A 23,660-nucleotide genomic window follows, 5' to 3' on the forward strand; every position below is an offset into this window, starting at 1 on the left:
TATGTAAAACGAACTTCAGAATCCAAACTTTGAAGTAAGAGGCAGAAGTAAGCAGAGGACGGACATACCAGACTAGAGCAAAATGTTTGGTCTGTGACGTGATTCATCCAATACGAACCCAGTTGAATAATGCACTTTTACCCAAAGTTGTATGACATTGATATCAAATTCTTTATTTTTCAACCCTTTTGAGATGTCGTACCCATAAAAATCGTGTGAAAAGAAAGGAAACACTATTTTTTTTCCTTCCTTTCTTTCTTCGCTTAATACCGGAACAATTATGCGTCCAGAGAATTATCTCGATTCTGGTACGGTCCCGGATAATCCGGGATGTGTGGCAACTCTACGCATTATCCAAAAAATTGATTTCATTGATTTTCTGGCAAATTTTGAAATGAACACTCAAACAGCGATCTCCTATTTCAGGTAAACTTATAGGAAAAGATGCAGGCAGTGTTGGTGGACTTTCATCTACGTATCCTAAATCTTTCAACCAAGATGTAGGGCGTGGAACCAAAGACGTCCCTGACGGAGAAGTCATCAATATAATACAGAATGAAGAAGAAGACAGAGGTATGATTGCTTACTTAAAAGTTCTGTTTACTCTCACATCAAGTAAAATTCATGTAGGAAAGAGTTCCTGCTTCATAATGAGAAAAGGATTATCATAGGTAATATCACAAGAAGTTTCCATTTTGTCGCACTTGTGAACTTACCTAAACGAAATTAAATCCTTGCGTCATTTTTCGTAAATAGAATAATAAATTAATTAATATAATATGAATAATAATCCATGCTATTATTAGACAAGACCTTTGATTTAATTATTTCGTATCTAATGAAAATATTTATTTACAAATACGACCAGAGTCATCTAGTGTTAGCTACCCTTAACTAAACATGAATGATAGAAACAATGGAATAATTGAAATATTCAATTTTATTATAAGTGCAATGCAATTTTAAACAATGGAAATTAAATTAAATGTAGCTACAATATTATTGAAGTGACATTCCGTAAAATTTAATTTTTTGGATATATTTTAATGCTGAGGAAATTGATGCTGATTGATTATTTCTGAGTTCATTGATAATTAGATCATCGTGTTCCTCACTGATTTGTTGGAAAAAATTACGAGTCATCAGCGACAAAAGTGACAATATGAAATCGACAATATTGCTGTGATAGTTGGCTCTGATTGGCTGAAATTCATCAGACTCTTACACTCATTGATGAATTGGTACATGAGCGAAATAGAATAACATTTCATTTTCCAGAAACAACTTTATTATTGTTGTTATTATTTTTATTATTATTATTATTATTATTATTATTATTATTATTATTATTATTAATTTATTCTATTCATTCATTCATATTGCTCTGCCCAATGCAGGTTTTTCACTGCAAACCCAGCATTCTCCAATCTTTCATATTCTCCGCCTTCCTCTTAGTTTCCGCATAATTATGATCTTAATGTTGTTTATCAACTGATATCTTCATCTGCCTTGAACTCTTCTCCCGTTCATCATTCCTTCCAGTGCATTCTTCAGTAGGCAGTTTCTTCTCAGCCAGTGAACAACCAATTTCTTTTCCTCTACCTGATCAGTTTTAGCATCATTTTTCTTCACCCACTCTTTGTAGCAGATCTTCGTTTCTTATCCTGTCTGTCCATTTCACACGTTTCATTCTTCTTCATACCCGCATTATTCGAGGAAATGAAGTTATGTTACATACACCAATGAATTTTGCAAGAAAATGAATTTTACAACTAGCTCATTCATGTCTGACATATTTGCGGACAATATATATTCTCATGATCAAACCATCTACCTAGAAAAGTCTAACTTAACTCTCATAATATATCCGCAATCATCATCAGTCACCACTATGACCACCATCAACCCCCACCATTACCTCTTGAAGTAAGAGACTTCATTTTGGTTTCAGTATGTTTTGTTTAATTTATTACACTTCTAGGTCGTCCTTATGTTTGTTTTTTCTCTCCAGTTAGTATATGTAATCATAACGCTTACATATGTCATGCATAGGTCTAGGATATTAGAGTAGTAACCTGGAATTCATTATGGTTAGAAAAAATAGTCATGGTCTTTCTTCAAAACGTGACCTTAGTAGATTTTCTTCAAAATTTTAATTAATTACTAAGATATTATATTAAATATATTATTCTCTTGCTGCATGATACCATTGACTCATTCTCAGAAATGAACAGTTATGCAATATTTAGTAGAGTTGCGAAAGATGTCGCCAAAGGAATTTCAGTTCAAAAGTAAAATTAAGGGATAAACGTAATGAAATATCTCACAAATCTGTCTCAACTTCAGTATTTGAATCACTTCATTAATCTGTTAATATTTCTTATCCCTTTAAGTTTATAATTTAAAATGAGTTGTAAAAACCATTTGGATTTATTCTATATTCGTTTTCTGATTCAGATTTACTACACAGACTAGATATTATCTAGATAACCATGAATTTACATACTACAAAGAAATAGCTAGCAGTGCCATTTTTCACGACTTAAAATAAGACAATGCAATTGCTAGTCTGTATTATTATCAAATACCTTACTGTAATAATACCGGACAGCTAGCAGTTTTGCGTGCGAACGACGCTGGTGCTGCTACCTACCTGCCGGTGTGGAGATACCAAAGACGTTATAATAGTATACGGGAGATACTCGCGAAACAAGCTGTAATCTACTATAGTGTAGATTGTTGCTGGGCTAGTTAATAGTTTTATTAATTAGTGCTGTGTTAATATGTCAGGATGTACAGTATATGTGCTGTTTATAATTATGAGAATTGCAGCATTACAAATTGCTCCAAATCGTACTTTCGATTTCTGACAGTTCATAAAACGTGAGTCAACAACATTCTTTAGTAGGCCTAATTCCTTCGTCTTTGTGTTGATAGAAAAACACAAATTATTTTTTTTTTATTTAGACCTAATAAATGAATAGAAGTTAAAATGTATTGGATTTTAAGGTTTTATCAAATTAAGTTTTATTGTTGTCCACATGCCTTTACTAATTATTACAAGCATCAGATTACTATCAATTTTATCTTTGCAGTTGTCAGCAATGCGTATATAAAACATTACTGTAAATTTATTCCTAATATCAGATTGATTTTGTCTCGGTAAACCAAAGTAAAAATACGTAACAATTAATTACGGAAAGTAATATGAAGTATGCAATATTTCTCATAATATGCAGCTTTGATATAAGATAATAGTTTTACATTAAATATTATTCAACATTTCTTAAGTGTTTCATATATAATTCCACATTAGTAACTCACGTTTGAAACAATAGTCCGAATCTCGCTCTGTTAATATTTGTATATGTGAACGTAATTCCATCCCTGTCCGCTAGATGTCAGGTCCGTGATATTTCGCACTCACTCCAATGCTGCTAGTATACAGCTGTCCGGTATTATTATAGTAAAGTATTTGTTATTATTATTAATTACAAATTTCAAACAACTCATTGGCGTCATATTGATGTGTGAATTGTTTCGACTATCAATTGCATTGTTGTCTTGAGACTAGGCCTCATGGAATGTGTTGTTGACTTCTGTAAATCTTTTTATGGACCATGAATTTAATTCGCATCTCCTTGACGTTACTTCGTTTATTATCACGTGTTCCAATCTAATTCAAATTGTTATTTTTCACTCTAACAACAATGTATCACTAAGCCTCAAGGCATTTACTCTATTTATTGTATTATGGTACTCTTTGTCAATGGCAACCTGTAGTGGTTACAGGAATAAATAAATAAATAAATAAATAAATAAATAAATAAATAAATAAATAAATAAATAAAAATAAAATATGAAGTAGTTAACAAAAAGGCTAAACCTTCTCCTTATTAAAAATGCGGGGAATATAAAGACAGGAATGAAAAGAAATATCAAACTTTCATTAACCTCTTCCCTTACTATATATTTTACCAGTTTTGTGAAAAAAAGTGTCATTTTTTTATTTTCGTAAAGAGGTCATTAAATATTGCACAATCACTGTACATCACTAATTTTCTTACATACCAAAAAAATCACTATGAAATAGACATACATTCATACCTGAATTATTATCCCGAGTTATCTCGTGCACCTTGATTCCAGCTCTGGTAGTTGTTCCACTTTGATTTTCTCCTGAACTATTTACCAACTTATGTTTTTTTAATGGATTAATTTATGAGGTACAATACCAGTGCTGTTATCAAGGCGTTAAATGTTGCTTGTCGTGTGATAGACTCGAAAGCAGGGTATTACGCACAGTGGCACATTGCATTCCGGACAGTAGTATCTGCTCTCCTATATGAGAGCGTTTTGGGAAGAATAGTGTAGCAGTCATTGAATATTTGTACCAGTACATCTGTTCTTCAGGTTTGTGAATAATGTTCTGCAGTATCACTATGCCCAAAAGTACACGTATTTCAGAGTCTGTAGTAGGCCGCCACGAATTATTTTCAGCATTCTGTGAACATTTATTAGCATGCCGAATCGTCTCCTCGAATATAATGTTGATGAGGTCATTATTAAAGAATAATTAAAAAAATTGAGAATCGTCGTTATCAGAAACAATGTTAAAATTTCAGGGAATGGGGACCTCGGAGGTGCAGAAGAAATGGTGCCAGATGTCTTCTATTCAAACCACTGTCGAAAAGACGCGACATCAACTGATCTGAATTTGTTTGTTGGTCTATAACTTCGTCTTCTGATGCCGATGTTTCATTTCCTAATCTTCTACAGGAATATATTCCTGATCAAAAGTTTCGGAATCACTAACTTGATCCATCTTCACACAAAACAGCACAAAAAACACTAAACACAAATAGAAACCACCAAAACTAACTAGCATCTACTCACTACTGTGTTTGAATGCTATATGAGCATAGAATTCCACTCGCAAGGAAGAAGTTCAAAAAAACCACCAGATATAGCAATATCACTAACTTCTGTAGCCATCTAGTGAGGAAAAGGTTAATGAAAGAATGGAAACGTATATATTCGGGATATAATCTTTAGCAGCGAAAATGGGACTCAAACGAGTTAACTCGGGTTAATAAATTTTGATACAAGTTAGCAACCCGAGTTAACTCGGGTTAATCAGGGAAGTGGTTAATTTTAAATCCTAGACATCCTTACAATCCCAAGCATGTTCATAACAGTATGTACGTTTCACTCAATTGTAGAAATTTGATAAATCCCTTTTATAATGAAAGATATAGGTATCGAAATGTGCAATAAGTTGCTTCATTCTGGATGTTGCAGGGCCAGAAGTGAGCGCAGCAGACAGTCCTTTGCCGCAGTACTCCGTGGAGACTCTTGCCATGGCCGTGGTGGCAGGTTCGGTTGCTGCCCTTGTGGTGGGCTTCGTCACGGGCTACTTCTGCGGTCGAAAGTGTCATAAAGAGGAAGAGGACAATCTACCATATCCGGATACTGAATATGAATATTTTGAACAGCGTCAGACTGTCAATAGGTGAGATCTCATCTCTTAACTTGCTGTCCTTATTTATTGCTTCATATTGGTTTTATAACTAAACCGCGGGAGTGCGGGCCCTTTACCGTCAAGTTAAGTATGACTGGAGCGTTCCGTGGCGAGTGTAATGAACTCTCAGGTAAGCAACTCATTGTGCGTGCGTCAGAAGTACAGTCTTGCGTATATGAATTGCATACATACAATAATCATACATTTCGTACTTGATGCGATGTCGACGGAATTTTGCAGTCCGTGCGCCAGACAAGTTAAATGCACCGTGTTGGAATACCGCTCTTTAAGCTGTTTTGCTGCCTTAATAATATATGGAGCTGCATCAGTGACAAAAAGAAGTACTGATCATATTTAATCCTTTCTGGCCATAAAAGGCGCACAGCTTTATAAAAAAAAACTTGGACAATAGTTGCATGGTTTACCTTTTCCAGTTTCTCTGAAGTTAGCACAAATTTCTTCCCTACATAGTTCTCGGAAAGTATACCGACCATCACATTTGCCACATATCTACCACTGACGTCTGTAGACTCATCAACTGAAACCCATATATTTTCTGATCGTTCACCCTTTCTCGAATTTTGGCAATCGTATTCTGGTACGAAATTGGTAAATATTCTTTACGTATTGTTGCTTCTAGAATATATTGATTTGTGCATTTTACCAGAAATGATCTAAAGTGGGGATTGTCCAAAGTTCTGAATGGAAAGTTTGTGTGTACCATGTTACATAAAACTATATTGAATTGTGACCCACTGTTTGAACTCGATTGGTTTTTGTTTGAATTGCATTCAACATTTTCTTGTGTGTTTTACTATTACAGTGTCTTTCAAAATAGTACTTCTTAGTTCGTAATAATCTGAAATTACACACGACACATACAACACTTTCTCCTTCTGTAATACCCTAAATATATCGGGTCCGAATTGTTCGACTAAATTATTTAGTATTGCACTTCGTGAACGAGTTCTTTTAGGCATTGTAATATGTGTCATTTCACACACCCAACTTTTCAGTATGACAGCTAAACACACTCTGAATGTTTCGGGTTCGATGCACGGAACAGTACGCCGAAAGGCGAGAGAGACTTACGTCATACTCTATATCCGTCTGCATAATCAACAGCAATCACCGTATTAGGGCCCGCACTCCCGCGGTCTAATTATAACTATAGATTTATACTGCCTGCCTTACGCCTTTGTAAACAGAGCACAACTCTTCGATTCTCTTGTTCTTCTTTTCTCCCCCAACTGATCTCTCTCTACCTTCTTTTTTCTCTTTCCCCTTCACTTCCTCCATCAAGCAACTACTGTTCTCCCTCTGTAGATGTCTCTGTTAGGCACTGTCCACTCGCAAGCTCAAGCGACCCTGAATGGTAAGATGATGGAAGATGGTTACCAGTGGCGTAGCGTCAATGTAAGCTAAAAAGCTCAGCTTCCCCAGTTAATAATAATTTCATAATAAACCTGCAGTCTATGGACAAAATTATTTATTAATTTTAATAGAATTTATATTTACGCGTTAAATATTATGATGCAGCAGCTCAGGATGATTTGTGATGCAGCAGTAAACAAGAAGCCTGTACACACCAGCTTCCAAGCACACTGGTTTCTTACACTCATTCTTCTGTGTAACTCATGCCGCAGATTTTCCATCCCTTTCTAACTAACTACCCTGGTCACAAGGCTCGCAAGAAGCTAGCTTTGACATTGAAAATAAGTAGTTTCCGAGTTATCCCTTTTCGTCAGTTGTGTTCAGTTGAAGTGTTAGTGTGCATTGTGGCTGATATAATAAATAATGAGTGAAATAACAGTTCCTGACACTAATTTACTTGAATTTTTTTAGGACAATTCTATTATCAAGATTGACTTACGAACAAAAGTGTGATCTAAAAAACAAATGACCGACTCCCTTGCTGTCAATAAAGGACACAACCAAAAGACAGATGCATACTTACGTAATGATACTAATGCTGTATCTATTGACCGTTAACATTGTGATTCCTCTAATTATGACAGGGAGTGAGCTAATGTTATACGTATACGTGTCTATTTGTTAGAGATATGTGTACACCGTGAAGTCATATTTTACTACGTACCATTTGAGGTCATGCCTTATTGGTGTTACTTACGAGGTTCCAACCAATCTACGACTGCTGACTTGAAATTGACTACTATTTATTTTAAGACTATATTTTTGTAATACATTTTCTCATATTGCATGAAAGACAACTTGAATTAGCTTCCCCTGCTCAAAATTTCATGCTACGCCACTGATGGTTACCACATGAATTTCAGGACCTGTGGTTCAGGATGAGTTTACATTTCATTGGTACAAGTGTATAGTCGCCGAGATGAATTAATTCCGTAGCGGTAAGCATTGTTTTGGAATGTCTTTTTTACGCATCAATTTGTAATGTCAAGCAGTGTTGTCACGTTTTCGTTGTAAAGAGAATCTCTATTGCCCGGCAACAAACATTTCAAAGTGCGCATAAACCAAATGTTCCTACCAGTTATATTGGAGTGAGGATTAAGTCATTTGTGGAAGAGTAAAGTTCTGCTCCTGTGAAGTACGGTTTACTCTAGATAGTGTAATATATTCGTACTACGTTAGCGTATATCAGATCTATATTAATGTGTAAAATGGCCTTTATCTCTGGCACGCCTCTCGTTATGAGTTAGTGTGTATGGAACAATGACATAATGCGTTAAGCAAGATCGGAAGCGCAATGTTTAGTATGGTGTCACTCTATAGTTATGAACTATTATACACTTATTATACAACTACAGATGTCTAGAGATGGTAGATTTCAGATGGCCTATAGATGTTTTATTATATCTCTGGCGATGATTGATCGTTGAGTTTCAAGTGTCTTACCTTGATCATGATCGTCAGAGTACTAAAACCAAAACAAAAGGTATCTGGTTGCCTTCATTCGAAAGCTCTGGTCACTGCTTGACTGTGTGTAAGCTAATAGTTTAGACATATTTTCTCTCACAGACTAGTATAGTAGACAAGGTAAGACCTGTCCTGTGATTCTATCATGCACCGTGTCTGTATCATCAGTGGGTATGGAGGGGGAAGATAAGTCTTTAGTCTGAACTGAACTTCCGTGTTTATAGATTCGTGTAATATTAACGACTGTCACCCCTCATACTCCAAACTCTTTGTCTTATCGCCTAACCTTTTTCTTCCCGCGCATTTTAAATGCGAGGTCTCGCCTCTTGAACTATACAGTACAACCTTTTGCTATCTCTTTTCCCCTCTCCGTCAACTTTGACGTTGCACAGAGAAGGAGCTCCAATACAAGATCGATACCTTTCTGACGCGCCTTGCGTTATCAGCTGATGGATGTGGAAGAAAGACATCATGCGCGACGCAAAACGAAAACGCTATGTTTAGTCTGCCGTCACTCTATAGTTATAATCATACTTATTAAACAACTACCGATATCTAGAGATGGTAGATATCTATAGGTAGATGGCCTATAGATGTTACTCGTATATTATGCCTCTGGCGATGACTGACCGACCGTTGAGTTTCAAGTTACAGCTTCATTCAGGGATTTTGGCCCCTCCAGAAATTAAGTAGACAGACTAAAAGCGAGTTACTCATCACTACTGACGGGCTGGGTCACACAGGTCAGGCCGCGCAGTCATAACACCTAACGCTTCCTTCTTATCATGTCGCGGTATACTCTCTCTTCAAACACAATATTATTCCACACGTCCCGTTACTACGTCTATTGACTAAACAATGTCATGATGGCTTATATTTTCTTAACATGAGTGTCCCTCAACTAAGAGCACAGATGTTATTTTCATTCTTCCTCTTCCCCCTTCCACTCCTATGCACATTTGTGATTAAATTTCTTTCTTATGACGCAACACACAGCTCGCTCACTAGACAAACAACCAAGGACAGGGGCCATTTACGCTGAATCGAGCTGTACTTTCCTTGATCATGGTCGTCAGAGAACTAAAAACAAAACAACGGATATCTGGTTGCCTTCATTCAAATGTTTTGGTCACTGCTTGCATGAGTGTAAGCTACGTACCTACTTCTTCGCACAGGCTAGACTAGACGGCATTTCGGAAGGCGGTTAGCTTCTATATGCGCCGTAGCATTTCTGGTATGTGACGTCACAAGCTTGTACAGTAGAACCAATCAGAATCAATCTGTAACAAGTACTTCCCGAGTTCGTTTGTTAACGTGTGAGTGTTTCAATACATTGAATAAGTAAAACTAACATTTACAGGGTGTATGTGAGGTAAATAAATGGAAGAAGAGACTGTAAAAAGGCAAGTATTACACAAGCAGGCGCGGAAAATAGTGTTTAAGGTGTATAATTATTTTAAAAACGTTAACGAGCAGAACGCTGCCGGCCATCTTGATGCTGGCAGCAACGTTGCCAACATGCAAGAAACGACTGCAGAAGCACGTGGTGTGGGATTGAGAACCGTGTAAAGAATATTGTTAGTGAAGGAAAGAGGGTTTGTTTGGTGTCATGCTTACAGTAATCAACGGCTAAGGTCATTATTGTCTTTTGATAATTTAAATTCTCTCATGCGCTATTTGTATTGCACGTGCTCGTGAAGTACGATGTGGCAATGTTGTACGCTGCCTTGCCCTCTCTATCTGTCTCTTTCGACGCAAACGCTAGCAAACAACCGCCTTCCGTCGACTCTAGTATAGTAGCCTCGTTTAATTATTAGGCAGTGGCATTCCTTTTAAGATTTGTAGGTCTTTATTGCATGCACCGATAATAAAATGAAAATGCGACGTTGTCACGTCTTGTTTGTTGCTGCTATATATTAATATAACATGGAACAAGACACACTGCTAAAATTTGCAACTCTGGTTTATATATACACTCCGCGTGGAGTATTAGAGCGGCCTTCAAAAGACTTGACGACAATGGTCAGCGCGACATAATTAAAATTATTGGGCCGTATTCATAGACATTTTTAGCGCGGGCTTTCGGTGGATTATCAGCGTTTTTCGTATTCATAAACCAGTGTTAGCGATGGGATATGATTTGAATTCTGTACTAGTAACCAGTGGATAGCCGGGGCTAGCTTAGTACGCTCGTAGCGCGTGCTGCGAAATGTCTATGAATACCACCCATTGAAACTACAAAGCTTCCGTCCATACACTCCGTGTGGAGTATTAGAGCGGCCTTCAAAAGACTTGACGACAATGGTCAGCGCGACATAATTAAAATTATTGGGCCGTATTCATAGACATTTTTAGCGTGGGCTTTCGGTGATTATCAGCGTTTTTCGTATTCATAAACCAGTGTTAGCGATAGGATATGATTTGAATTCTGTACTAGTAACCAGTGGATAGCCGGGGCTAGCTTAGTACGCTCGTAGCGCGTGCTGCGAAATGTCTATGAATACCACCCATTGAAACTACAAAGCTTCCGTCCATACACTCCGTGTGGAGTATTAGAGCGGCCTTCAAAAGACTTGACGACAATGGTCAGCGCGACATAATTAAAATTATTGGGCCGTATTCATAGACATTTTTAGCGTGGGCTTTCGGTGATTATCAGCGTTTTTCGTATTCATAAACCAGTGTTAGCGATAGGATATGATTTGAATTCTGTACTAGTAACCAGTGGATAGCCGGGGCTAGCTTAGTACGCTCGTAGCGCGTGCTGCGAAATGTCTATGAATACCACCCATTGAAACTACAAAGCTTCCGTCCATACACTCCGTGTGGAGTATTAGAGCGGCCTTCAAAAGACTTGACGACAATGGTCAGCGCGACATAATTAAAATTATTGGGCCGTATTCATAGACATTTTAGCGCGGGCTTTCGGTGGATTATCAGCGTTTTTCGTATTCATAAACAGTGTTAGCGATAGGATATGATTTGAATTCTGTACTAGTAACCAGTGGATAGCCGGGGCTAGCTTAGTACGCTCGTAGCGCGTGCTGCGAAATGTCTATGAATACCACCCATTGAAACTACAAAGCTTCCGTCTTACACTCCGTGTGGAGTATTAGAGCGGCCTTCAAAAGACTTGACGACAATGGACAGCGCAACATAATTAAAATTATTGAAACTACAAAGCTTCTGTCCTCTTTGACACCGCTAGCCTACTAATTGAACGTGGCTACTTTACAGTATAACCGTTTTCTATCTCTTTCCCCCTCTCCGTCAACTTTGACGTTGCATAGAGGCCGAGATACAATACGAGATTAGTACCTTTCTGTCACGCCTTTCGTTGTCAACTGGTGAATGTGAAAGAAAGACATCATGCGCGATGCAAGATCAGAAGCGCTATGTATAGTCTGTTACCACACTATACCAGAAGGTCAGCGGCCAAGAAAGGTTGCGGTGACTATACATTGTTTGCTTGTGCAGCCGCCTCGCGCCGGAGCCCAAGCTGCTGCCGCAGGAGGAGGTGACGTACGCGGAGCCCGTTCTGGTGCCAGCTCCAGGCCCCAACAAGCTGAACTCCCCGAAGAGCACGCTGAGGAAAGCCCACAACGCCAACCACGCCGCCGAGACGCTGTTCCAGTTCTCCGACAACTACACGCCTCCGCCCAGGGACCCGTACGCCCACCAGCGCGGCCGCGACAACTTCGGCACCCTGCGCTCCCACCAGGGCGACGGGTACCGCAGCGGGCGCGCCCCCCCGGGCTCCGGCATCGTGAGCGACGGCTTCGGCACCGCCCGCAGCGCCAAGAAGGTGTACCTCTGAGAGGCAGGGGAGGAAGGGAGGGGGCATCGAAGCCTGACCCGCCCGCCACGCAACCGGGCAGGCACCGGGGGGGCGAGGCACAGACAGCAGGCGGCGGGGAGCGGTGCCGGGCCACACCCTCTGGCCACGGCCACACCCCCTTCCAGCTCGTCGTCGTCACCCTCGCCCCCTTCCTCCTCCCCTTCTCCCCCTCTGGTCTCTATGCATTCCATGACGATGGGTGGCAGTCCCCCCCCGCCCTGCAGTTACATCTACAGGACTTAGCACGCGAAAGAGTCGGCTCCCGAGGGCCTGTGGCTTCCGGCGTGTGGCGTCGGCTGGGGGGTGGAAAGAGCGAGGGAGTAGAGGAGAGCTCGTCAGTGTGGCTTTGTACAGAGCGAGCATGTTGGCCTTGGACGGGTGCTGAACTCAGAACTTTATTACATGACACATATAGTACGAGGCCATTAGGATGTGTGGTTAAGAATGCCATGCGCATTTTAAATATAAACTCTGTATTGGGTATTTTGTTTCGTTTAGCCAGCAGTTGTTAAATTTAGGGAGCAAGCAGGTAAGAAACTAACCGAGTGTCTCACAATTATGTCTACAAACTACACGGGTGAGTAGAGGACAATGAAACCGTGCAAAAAGTCCTATAGATTGACAAATCGAACTGAAACCCTGATCGAGTTACTACGTGAGCGCTGGCTGTCTTGGGGAGGAGCAAGTGAGAAAGCACGGGAGGAAGGGAGAGAGCACTATGCACTATGTACTTGCAGGTCCACTCACAGTTTGTCAAACCTGCTAACAAAAGCATTAAAAGGTTAACTAATTGCCTGCAATGCTAGCATAATGGAACCTTCCTAGCCGACAGTCGAGGCAAAAATGAAGAATCCGTTATTGTGGTAATACTGGAGAGTGGTTCTTCTATTGGTCGCGATGCCCACACACACCCTCTCAGATATTTACGTGGTGATTGGTGACTGAATGACGAGGAGCGAGGGAGAGAGAAGAAAGAAAGAGAGAGATTCCAGAAGTTGGCGTGTTTTACGGGGTTTCACTTGAAGTTGTCGAACTATAGTAAACATAGCTCCGAAAACCAACAGTTTCTGAGATGTCGTTATTATGGCCACCAACTGAATACACCTCTTAAATTTGCAACCGTTAAGACTTCTAACCTCATTTCTTACATGGCAAACTTAATGGGCGTGCGTACATCCATTTTTGTGACAATAGCTACGCGGTCTTCTGGATGATGTCCCTCTTTGGGAAAGGCAGGGCTGTTATATTTACACATGGGCCCAGGTCCAGGGCGGCAAAATTTCGAGGAAAGGTAAAAAATCGAGCTGAAAATAAATGTTCGACATTTTCTTTCTTTCCTGATGCCAGTTTGAGATAGTATAGCCAGCGCCAGCGTTCTTGGCGCTTGTCCTTGAGTAAAAAGCCAGTCAGTGAGCACTTGTTGCCAGTGCAGCTGAGAACGGTACCACCCAACACTTCACGTCAGCAATCTGCCAATCACAGTTGTCAGTCTTACTGCCCGCTGACTGCGTCAAAGGCAAGACACTCGCACTTTGCGTTTCTGAGGTGTGTCCTTGAATACACTGTCAATCAGTGGCATCTGTTGCCACTTCGACTGAGAGTGCTACCGCTTCCTAAACAGAAGTGACGTCAGCAATCTGCCAATCACAGTTGTCAGCTTTCTCGCCCACAGACTGAGACAAAGATAAGATACTCGATCTAAACGTTCCCATTACATATTTCACGCGCCATAAACGGTGGCTTTGGTTATAGCATGTATTAAATTATTGTTACATGCCACTTTCTTTACAGTTTATCTAAGATTCCCCTAAGTTAGTTTATGGGTGGGGGGACATTTTTTTCTATCCATGGGCGTAGCACTACCAAAATACGGGAGGTGGGTACATGCAGGACGAAGTACTGCTCACTTTCACTTGAACGTTCGTGAATTCTTACGCACAAGCCTCTACAACAGATGTATCTGCCGTGGCTTACCAACATCATGGCCTACCAGGTCCCCCGACTTCAGTCCTCTGAATTTTTTGTTTGTGGATATTTGAAGTGTTTAATGTATTCAGCCCTGTTCATAACGTAACGAACTCCGGGATCGCATTGTCAATGGTTGTCGACGCATTAGATACAAGCTAGGGATATTCGAACATGTACGATTGTTGATCAAGATACAGGCTGATAAACGGTGGTGGTCATATTGAGCACATGTTATAACGCTCTCTTTTTCCAATGTATATCGGATGTTACATTACCTTAGAGCACCTGTACTGACGATACATAATAAAACCCCATATCAAAACTGTTGATTTCTGGACCTGTGTTTATTAGAATTTTTTGCTTCATTTCATTGTCCTCCACTCAACCCTGCAGTTTGCACCGATAATCATGAAACACCCTGTATAATGTGCAACGCGAGCACTTGAAGCTCGGCCACGAAATCTCTGGAGTAAGACCGCGCATGACGTCACTCGATTGAGGACGGAGCTTGACAGCGCATTCTCCCTTCACTTTTTCCAAGCAAGTCTTAAAACAAATTAAGATCGCTCTGATTGTCCCGCATTGCGTATTCGAACACAACGCACATCTGCATGACACATACAAAAAAAAATTGGTGCTGTACAGACTACTTCTTTGATTGAGACTTGAAAATTACAGGACGCAATTAGTTTTTTCTTTTATTATTATTTTCAGTATAAGACATGTTTTATACATAGGAAAATAACTGTAACTATGTTATTAACTTACAGTATATACACATTTTATCGACTAACCAAAATCGAAGTAGACTAAAATGTGTGAAATATGAGTACCGGTAAAACAAATTTAAAGAAAATTGTTCGATTGATTTTTTTCAGGAAAATCTATTGTAGCCGAAAACTAAGATATGATTATATATGTTTCATAAGTAACTGATCACGCGATAACTTTTCCGACAGGGATGATTTTCGATGTGTTATATATCCTTTCCAATAAAAAATATTATCTTGTGCTGTACAGCCAGTCAGTCACAAATGTACCCTCTAAACAGTGCCACTTTTCCATGCGTACTGTGCATTAGAGAGTTGGCATCCTGTGCATCAACACATTTTTGGCGTGTAATAGACGGCCAAAATGCTCTGCTAAAAACAATAAAAATACTGTGTCCTCCTCGATCTCCAGACTTATCTCCTTTGGACTTTCTGTATGGGGATTTTTAAGGATCGTGTGTAAATCGTGAACTATTCCTCAACTGATGGAACTGATCGTGCGTGCACCCCTGACATTCTTTCTACAATACACGAGGAGATGATTAGTCGTTTGCACTTGTATATTCTTGAGGGCGGCAGAAATGCTGAAAACTGTGGGCCATAATTAGTGAACGTTTACTATTATCAGTACATAATCCGTTTATGTTTTTATAACAATTACTCTAAATTTTTAAGTAACGATTGTTTCATTCGTCATTACATGGAAAATTGGCGCCTTTTGGCTGAATCTAATGAACGGCACCAGGAAATGTTTCTATTAGCACATATGTATAATACATCCAAAAAACAATTTTTCTCTCAATTTTCCGAGTGAGCAGTTTCTTATAAAAGACTCTGTATGTAAAATAAATTCATATTTTCCAGTGACAGATAAAAATGTATGTCATATCCTTATATATGTCCTAAGTACGTACACTGACGTTCAAAGATGTCTGACCCCCTATTAATCGATTATGATCGATAATTTATTGATGTAAGTGTGGCCTCTTTAGTTATAGATGGCGAAGATAACTATTTTACAGTGTCGCCAATCGTACATAATATACCTGCATTACAGATATACCTGCATTACAGCATTCAATATTTTATTCTCCTATGCTGATTGCAAAAAGAAACACTGGGCTTAGCTCCAAACCGCTGATATTGTCAATTATGAGAATAATTTTTGCTTAATCTACATCATTTTCCCCGACACTTTTTTAATCTTCCCAATAATGGCATCACCTAGTGAGATCTAGCAGAACTATTTCAAAGTTCGTCATTTTTTTTTTCTGACTTATCCCGTTGTTAGTAAGTTCGGTTACATGATCATAAAATCGTAAGTCAGATATCTTTGAACGTCAGTCCACATTGGCGTCAAAGATACCTGACTTCTATTAATCGATAGTGATCGGTAATTTGTTCGTGTAAATATGACTCCTTTAGTTATTACTTCTATGAATAGATGGCGAAGATAACAGCCAGTATCGCCTATAGTATATAGGCCTTAAATATACCCGCATTATAGAATTCAAATTTTCGTTCCCCTGTAATGATTTCAAAAAGCACCATGTTTAGCGCGAAATCGCTGATAGGTTAAAGGCTATAAAATTATGATAATAATGTATACTTAATCTACATGTTAATTTTCCCAAACACGTTTTTGCTCGCCACAATAATAGTGGCATGTATTGACAACTAACTGAACTATTTCAAAGTTTGTCAATTCTTTATATCTTTGGTTCTGAATTGTCACATGTTAAAAAAAAGTTCGCTTACACGATCAGAAAATTGTAGTCAGATATTTTTGAACGCCAGTATACCGTAAATTGAGTAATGCATTTATAATTTATATTTCGATATCGTAATTTCAAAGTATAATTTTCACCACGTGTAAAACAGATTCTCATATGGATTTTTAGTAAAATCCGACTCTCTCCCGATCGCAACATTGAGCCAGACTTCCGGTTTGACATATTATTTGTTGTCTGCTGCTTAATTGCTCTGCACTGCTTAAAGATCAATCAATTATCGCGCCCTGACTCCCCATTGTACCAGCAAATCTATGACGCAACCTACGCTAAAGGCTTGTTTTCTCACTGACACTCCAGAGATTCCGTGAACGGGCTTTGTTGGTAGTAAGAGATCCGAAACAGTGAGTCGAGAAGGAACTGCGAGGTGAAAACCGTTTTTCGCGGTGCTGATAAATGTATCCAGAATGTCTCAGCATCGTTTTTTGGCTTTTCTCATTTAGAAAAGGTGTCTGCTGTGCCACCATAATTTTCATCATTACGCTCTCCTATACATATAAACCTTCTCACTGTACTTGTTTATAAAAAGAGATACCTCTTTGTGTGATTTTTTGAAAAGAGGTTTCCTTTTTGAATTGGAAAGGTTTATTTTAAAAACGTATTTTATCCAGTTAGACATCAGGTAATCTATTTCTCAATTTATAAGCCTGTGAATGAAATATTTATGAATATTATGATTATTATTAATATTATTATTATTGTACCCAGCTTAGTTTTGCTAATGTGTACATAATATACATACGCAGAATGAAATCATTAATTGAATATTGGTGTTTTTGGTATCTGTATAGTTGTGGTTGTCTGCACATGTCCGGTTTTAATAGTGAGGGTGGTTACAAAGAAAAGACAACAATTTTTGGCAGCTATTTACGTTAATTAAAAGCAAGAAATATACATCAAGACTGAAAGAAGTCCACAATCCACACATAACCAGCCAACTCATGTCTTTGTTCAGATTCCCAACTCGTCGATAGATTGTCACTAGATATTATCCACTTCTTAAAAACAGTACAAATTTCGCTGAGAAAAGAAAAAAAAGAAGAGCGAAACTTTTAGCTCTTGAGAAGTTAAATTCAGTAACTCTCCTGCAAAATGTGTGAATGAGTTTGAAGATGGGTGAAGTGAAGATATCGAGTGATTTTTTTTTTTTTTTTGTTCTCAGGCTTCATACCAAAGAAAAGTTAAAAAAATAAAAATAAAAACTGACAGCATTTGTTGATGCTTGTGTGAATTAAGTGATATTGACATGAAGTACTTCCACAATTACATATATGTGACAAGAACTGTATTGGATGGTTAATTTTCAGAGTTGAAGGTACCTATAATTCGTCCCCCTTAATTATCACGATATCTGTGAAGTCAGATTTTTGAAGAAGAAGAAGAAGAAATATAGTGAACTCAACATTCAGTGCATTGGTTTTGAAGTTGAAGAAGGCAAACCATCAAGACATCACAAGAAAGAAATATAACGTGAAACCCAACAGATAAAAGAAATATATATATTTCACGTTACTCAATGTCAAAACAGACATAATTTAGGGAATAAGTTGGTAATTTTAAATGTTGGATTGAATGAACCTGGAATGAACAACAGAAAGCATGTAGCACATGGAATTAGCAATCTAGCACAGCTCTTTAGCTTCCCACATATAGATAAATGAATTTATTCGTTGTAAATACCATACAGCATAAAAAATATATATATTCCATGAAATTGTAGTCGGTCTTTCTTAAAATTCTGATTGTGCAGTATGGCTGATACAAAACAACAAAAATCGTTATCACATAAACATATAATGCACAATTTATAGACAAAAATTCAACTGTTTTACGATAAATATGAACTTTTGTTAATGCACAAAACATAGCAATCAGAGTAATTACACAAGATTGCTGTAGTAAATCTAACAGTTTAGTATATAATATTATACTTATATTGAAATATTTTCTTTATTTTTATAGACTTGAAAGTATCTTAAGGTTAGGATATTTATTTATGATATAATTAGTGTTCCTTTGTTGAAATTAGGAGATCTGTGATAGTGCATTTCTGAGGACTGAGACAGAATCACTTTTCAGTAATGCAGCTCAACAAATGAGGTTATTCTAATATGATCATTCCAGTTTTATTAGTTGCTTTTAAACTAATAATATGGAACAGTGATTAGGCAACTCCTGCATGATACTCCTGGGTAGTTATTACGTGTTGTATGATTCTGTGATATTTTATAAGAGATATCATACAGATATCTCTCTCTTTTATGCAGTTGCATTCTTACTAGTCATTTTCCGTTTTAAATCTTTTGGAACTGAAATACTGCACTCTTTTTTTTAATTCTTGTGCGTATAGTTTCCGTAAATTATTCTAAAAATATATTTTTGTTTATATGTATTACTTTGACATGCAAATATACTGAAAATAAACTAGTTCTTTAACTTGCTATTTTTATAAAATCTGTTTGAACAAGTTCGTATATACAGTGTGGGTCATAGTTTACTCCGAAATTTTGTGATATCTCTGCACAGCAACGATTAAGGATAGTCTGATATAGTATTATAGTATTTAGCCTTTAGTTTTTATTTCTGTACACAATAAAAAGTAAATACATATTTTGGACATAGCACACACTTCTTTGAGCTAACTAGGAATTGCCCTATAAATAATTATTTTGTACTAAATGAAACATACCGTAACAAAGATTCAATTAAATTATAAAACAGAGATGATTACGAAGATAAGAGTAGAGAATTAAGTGAAGAAAAGAATGTAAGTTGGAATGAATAAGTAGGCTATATTGAAATTAAGAAAAATAAAAAAGAAAACGTGGGATAAATACTAAATAATGTGCTTAATTTTTTCTTAAATTTATTAAAATCAAAATTACCTAGGTCAGGATTCATTATAAAAATGGAGTTATATAACTTTGCCCCGTAACTCTGGCTGTAATTTAGTTCAGTGGTTGTGTAACATTTCAGCTAAAGGACAGATCAAATTTCTTCTGGTAGAATAGTGAATGGCAATGTAAAGGGAAAAGTTCAAAATTTTGTAACATATCTCACAAATGCTCAATATGGCTATCCCTCATGATACGGCAGATATCTATCCTGTAGTCAAATTCAGTCCATCCACATTACAGTATCGCCATGTACACCTCTGTGATAGCTATGGTAATGCAGTCTCACAATTCCTATAGCCTAAGTCTCGAGGCAAGAGCGGCACATACCAGTGTCTTTAACATATCCCCACAAGAAAAAAATTCAAGAGAGTTAAGTCCGGTGATCGAGAAGGCCAGGGAGAAGTAGTCAATGGTCGTTAGATGCACGTTCAATTGTTGACTTCACGGGGCTACATTTAAAGACGTCTCTCACTCGATCGACTATTCCTCACTTGGATATGGTCGCCCAGGGCGTTTAGGTGTGCACAGACATCCTGTGTTCTCGAATTTTGGTATACCACTGATGTATTGTTTTGTCTGTATGTGTATTGTGAAATCTAGCACGAAAATGCCTCTGCACCGTGATAATGAGTTGGTCTTGCGAGCTTCAGAACGGAGTAAACCTTCCTGTCCGCATTTTGACTATCGCCATATTATCTTCAATTTATTTTGCATTTAAGGCCGCACGAACACATAGTTCTATCAGAGCATCAGAATGTGACGCAACAATACTTGAAAATTTCTCTTTCAACATGCTTTACATTGTTGTGTATACCATTATCTTTAGAGTTGACCAAAATCCCGAAGGAAATTATGACTCATTCGGTAGTTATTTTATAAATATCCCTATTTATGTAATTTGTTTTAATAGGTAATAAATCTGAAGAATTGTTGTATAAAATATTATCTTTGAAACGCAACAGAACAAGATAGAAAAACGTATGACTAGTGCATACATTTTGATATTTTAGTTACGTATTTCCTGTTTAATTGTTATAATGTTATAAAATTCGATATTGATAGACGAAGAAAATAAATAAATATGTTTTATTTTACATTGTATTAAGATATACAACTTTTGTTACAACAGTAGATAGACTACAAATAATTATCGATCGAAATTTGGAAATTTAACGAGTAAATAGGGATAGTGTTAGGTAATTCGTGCATTACACAACGTTCTAATTATTAATTTGTTTAAAAAAAAAGTTGCAGTTTTACCGTTTATATCCATGTCTATCTTCATCTAAACTACTGCATCCATTTTTTTAAACTATATAGTAACTATGATTTTGATTCTCCCATTGTGCAGGTTATCTAGATTCAACAAAATTTAAGCACATTTCCCAATGAATGCAGAAGGGACTTTAGACTGTGAAAATGTGTTACATGCTTTCTCATGTGTGTTTCATTGTGAGTAAGGAAGTGAAATATTAAGAACAATACTCATGATTCAACAATGAAGAATTTGATACATTGTTGCCCAAAGAAATGCAATGGGCCCAGCGAGGTCACATGATTCATGGTTCACATAAGTGATGTTCGTGAACAGCTGATAGTTATTTTTTTTACATTCAGAAAACTGATACAGTCAAGTGTTCTTCAAATGATAACATTAAGCTAGAGAAAAGAGAGAAAAAAACTTTTTGTAAACTAGCTTTGCATTTTGCAGAAAGTTAGTTGATTCTTTTATTTACTTATTACATAATATTATACTATACATAGTTCTAACATTTCTTCTGAACTGTATTATGCTGGTATGTGTTACAACTCAATTTTATTTTGGTAAAAGGTGTGTAATTTGTAAATATAATTGAAATAACTTTTAAGAGTGTCAAGTCATAGGACAAATTATTTTGTCATTCTGTTTTTTTTTTAAGTGATGAATTTGAACATTTTGTTATATAGTGATGTTTTAAAGCTAAAACATTGTATAGAGATTAAAGGTTTTTAAATATGCTTCTTCCTAAATGCAGGGCCAGCTAAGCTATTTTGTACTGTAAAATACAAGTTTTATAATGTGAAAACGTAGAAGCATAAAAAAGAGGTATCCAAGAGCAGTAGCTGAACCGTTTTCCCCCTGTTTGCTGACAGCTACGGTGGACGGGTCAAGGAGGTTAGTCACATGTTGTCTCTTAATGAGTAAGTGCCGACAGAAAATATTGTTACCCACAAGTCATTGCGAAGTTGTCGAGTACGTACTATGTGCAATTACTATACATTATTCTAATGTGCATTAAGTCCGAACAAGTTTACGATTTTTGGCCATGTCTAGCAAACAAGTCGTGATATCTTGTTTCTCTGCCGATGTATGTATATATGATATAGTTACGTTTTTGAATATCTGTCACCTCTTTTATTTATTGTCTTTCCCACCAATATAAATATCCGGAAAAGCTAGCTACTAACTTAAATTATTGCTCTTTATTCCCTCATCTCTACTCACAAGCATTTTACCGTAATAATATATTGAACAAGATGTCAGGTCGGGTGGTTTAGGCATGGTGTATCTAGATAAGACGTATGTCATCACTATAAAACACACATCACATTGTTATACTAGGAATTATCTTGCATTTTAGAGTAGTCATTTTGGAAAATGATTCCAAAGCATCAGTGATTTGGAGAAAACTATATTGTAATAATATTATTAAGTCTTCAGCATTAATGTGTATGCCATCTTTAAAGATACTGTACCTAGAGTGAAGGGCGAGTTTTATTTCCCCCTGTTCATTAAATCACCATATCTTTGCTATTGGAATAACCAGTATAACACAAGAACAAGTTTCCCCTCCCCCCATTTTCATCCCCCGCCCCAACTTTTCCACCCTCTAAAACTACAGTAAACATCTACGAAGTGTAGTCAGCATTTTTCCTCTTGAGTTCCACTTCTAAACTTAACTGTACTTAACAGACTGGGCAGAGGAAGTAAACCTTAACACTTAACTGCTTGGGCAGGTTCACGAAGCACTAACTTTGAACGTGTGGAAGCCACCTTCGGATTGTTCTTTCCAAAGAAAACTGGCACAATTCAAACACTTTATAGGCCTATGAAATCTATTACTAATGCAGGCTTTGAAATTATTTTTCCAGCTTTTATAAGAGAGCTGTCTGTTCTAGGCTCATTGTGCCTCTAGGATTACCCTTTTGTATCATCTTTGTTGAAGGACTCTTGGAAATGGATAACCAACTCCCATCTTATTGTATATGGTGCATTACAGATCTCATTAGAACATTTTGTAAAGAGATAAAAAAAATTCAGGATGTAGAAAGCAGCTAATATTGCCAAGTCATTTTGGAAATGTGCAAGTCCAATTATTTGTAACATTCAAAATGACTACTAAATAGACAAGAGTAGTGTTAGGCATTGTGAGGTTCTCAAGTAGTTTTTGTTGAGTGCCATGACTGCATTTAGTGCCATCTGTTGAACTATTTTGAAAAAAAAAAATATGCTGATGTGATTGAGAATTCAATCACCCTAGTATTGATTCTGTTTCAGTGAATGTTAACATGGAACTACTATATAATATATTAACTGCCTATGTACTTGCAGTGTCAACTGTACAATTTTCTTTTGTAAACATACTGTACTGAACCAATAATTAACAATAAATGAATTTGATTAGGTAAATGACATTCTACCATATTGTTAACAGCACAGATAAGAAGATTCCTTTCATTTACAGTACAATAGAACACCTATTGTTGTCGTTAATTCGTTACATGAAACTACAACTACCAAAGATAATAATCGAATTCCTTAAGAACATGTTATAGGGACAATTCGTTCCGAAAATAAAATCTAACCACACATTTATATCATTCTTTCAGGTTATAACTTACAATAAATATCATTCCTTAGTAACTATTCCATTGATTTAATTCTACCAGAGACCTTTTTTTTTACGAAAGTACAAGTTAAAAGTTACAGATGAATAC

The 23,660-nt window shown here is 37.2% G+C and overlaps 1 protein-coding gene across 1 annotated transcript in view; it reads left to right on the forward strand.

The window, feature by feature from the left end:
* Positions 1–23,357, forward strand: part of Sema1a (semaphorin 1a) — a 1,121,749-nt gene extending 1,098,392 nt beyond the window's left edge. The window contains exons 14-16 of the mRNA XM_069822411.1: positions 427–573; positions 5,302–5,512; positions 11,897–23,357. Of these exons, the coding sequence (XP_069678512.1) occupies positions 427–573; positions 5,302–5,512; positions 11,897–12,236 (698 nt within the window). The 3' untranslated portion in view covers positions 12,237–23,357. The remainder of the gene's footprint in view (positions 1–426; positions 574–5,301; positions 5,513–11,896) is intronic.
* Positions 23,358–23,660: the final 303 nt, after the last annotated feature.

Source organism: Periplaneta americana, chromosome 3, assembly GCF_040183065.1.
Source record: "Periplaneta americana isolate PAMFEO1 chromosome 3, P.americana_PAMFEO1_priV1, whole genome shotgun sequence".
In the NCBI taxonomy this organism is placed as follows: domain Eukaryota; kingdom Metazoa; phylum Arthropoda; class Insecta; order Blattodea; family Blattidae; genus Periplaneta; species Periplaneta americana.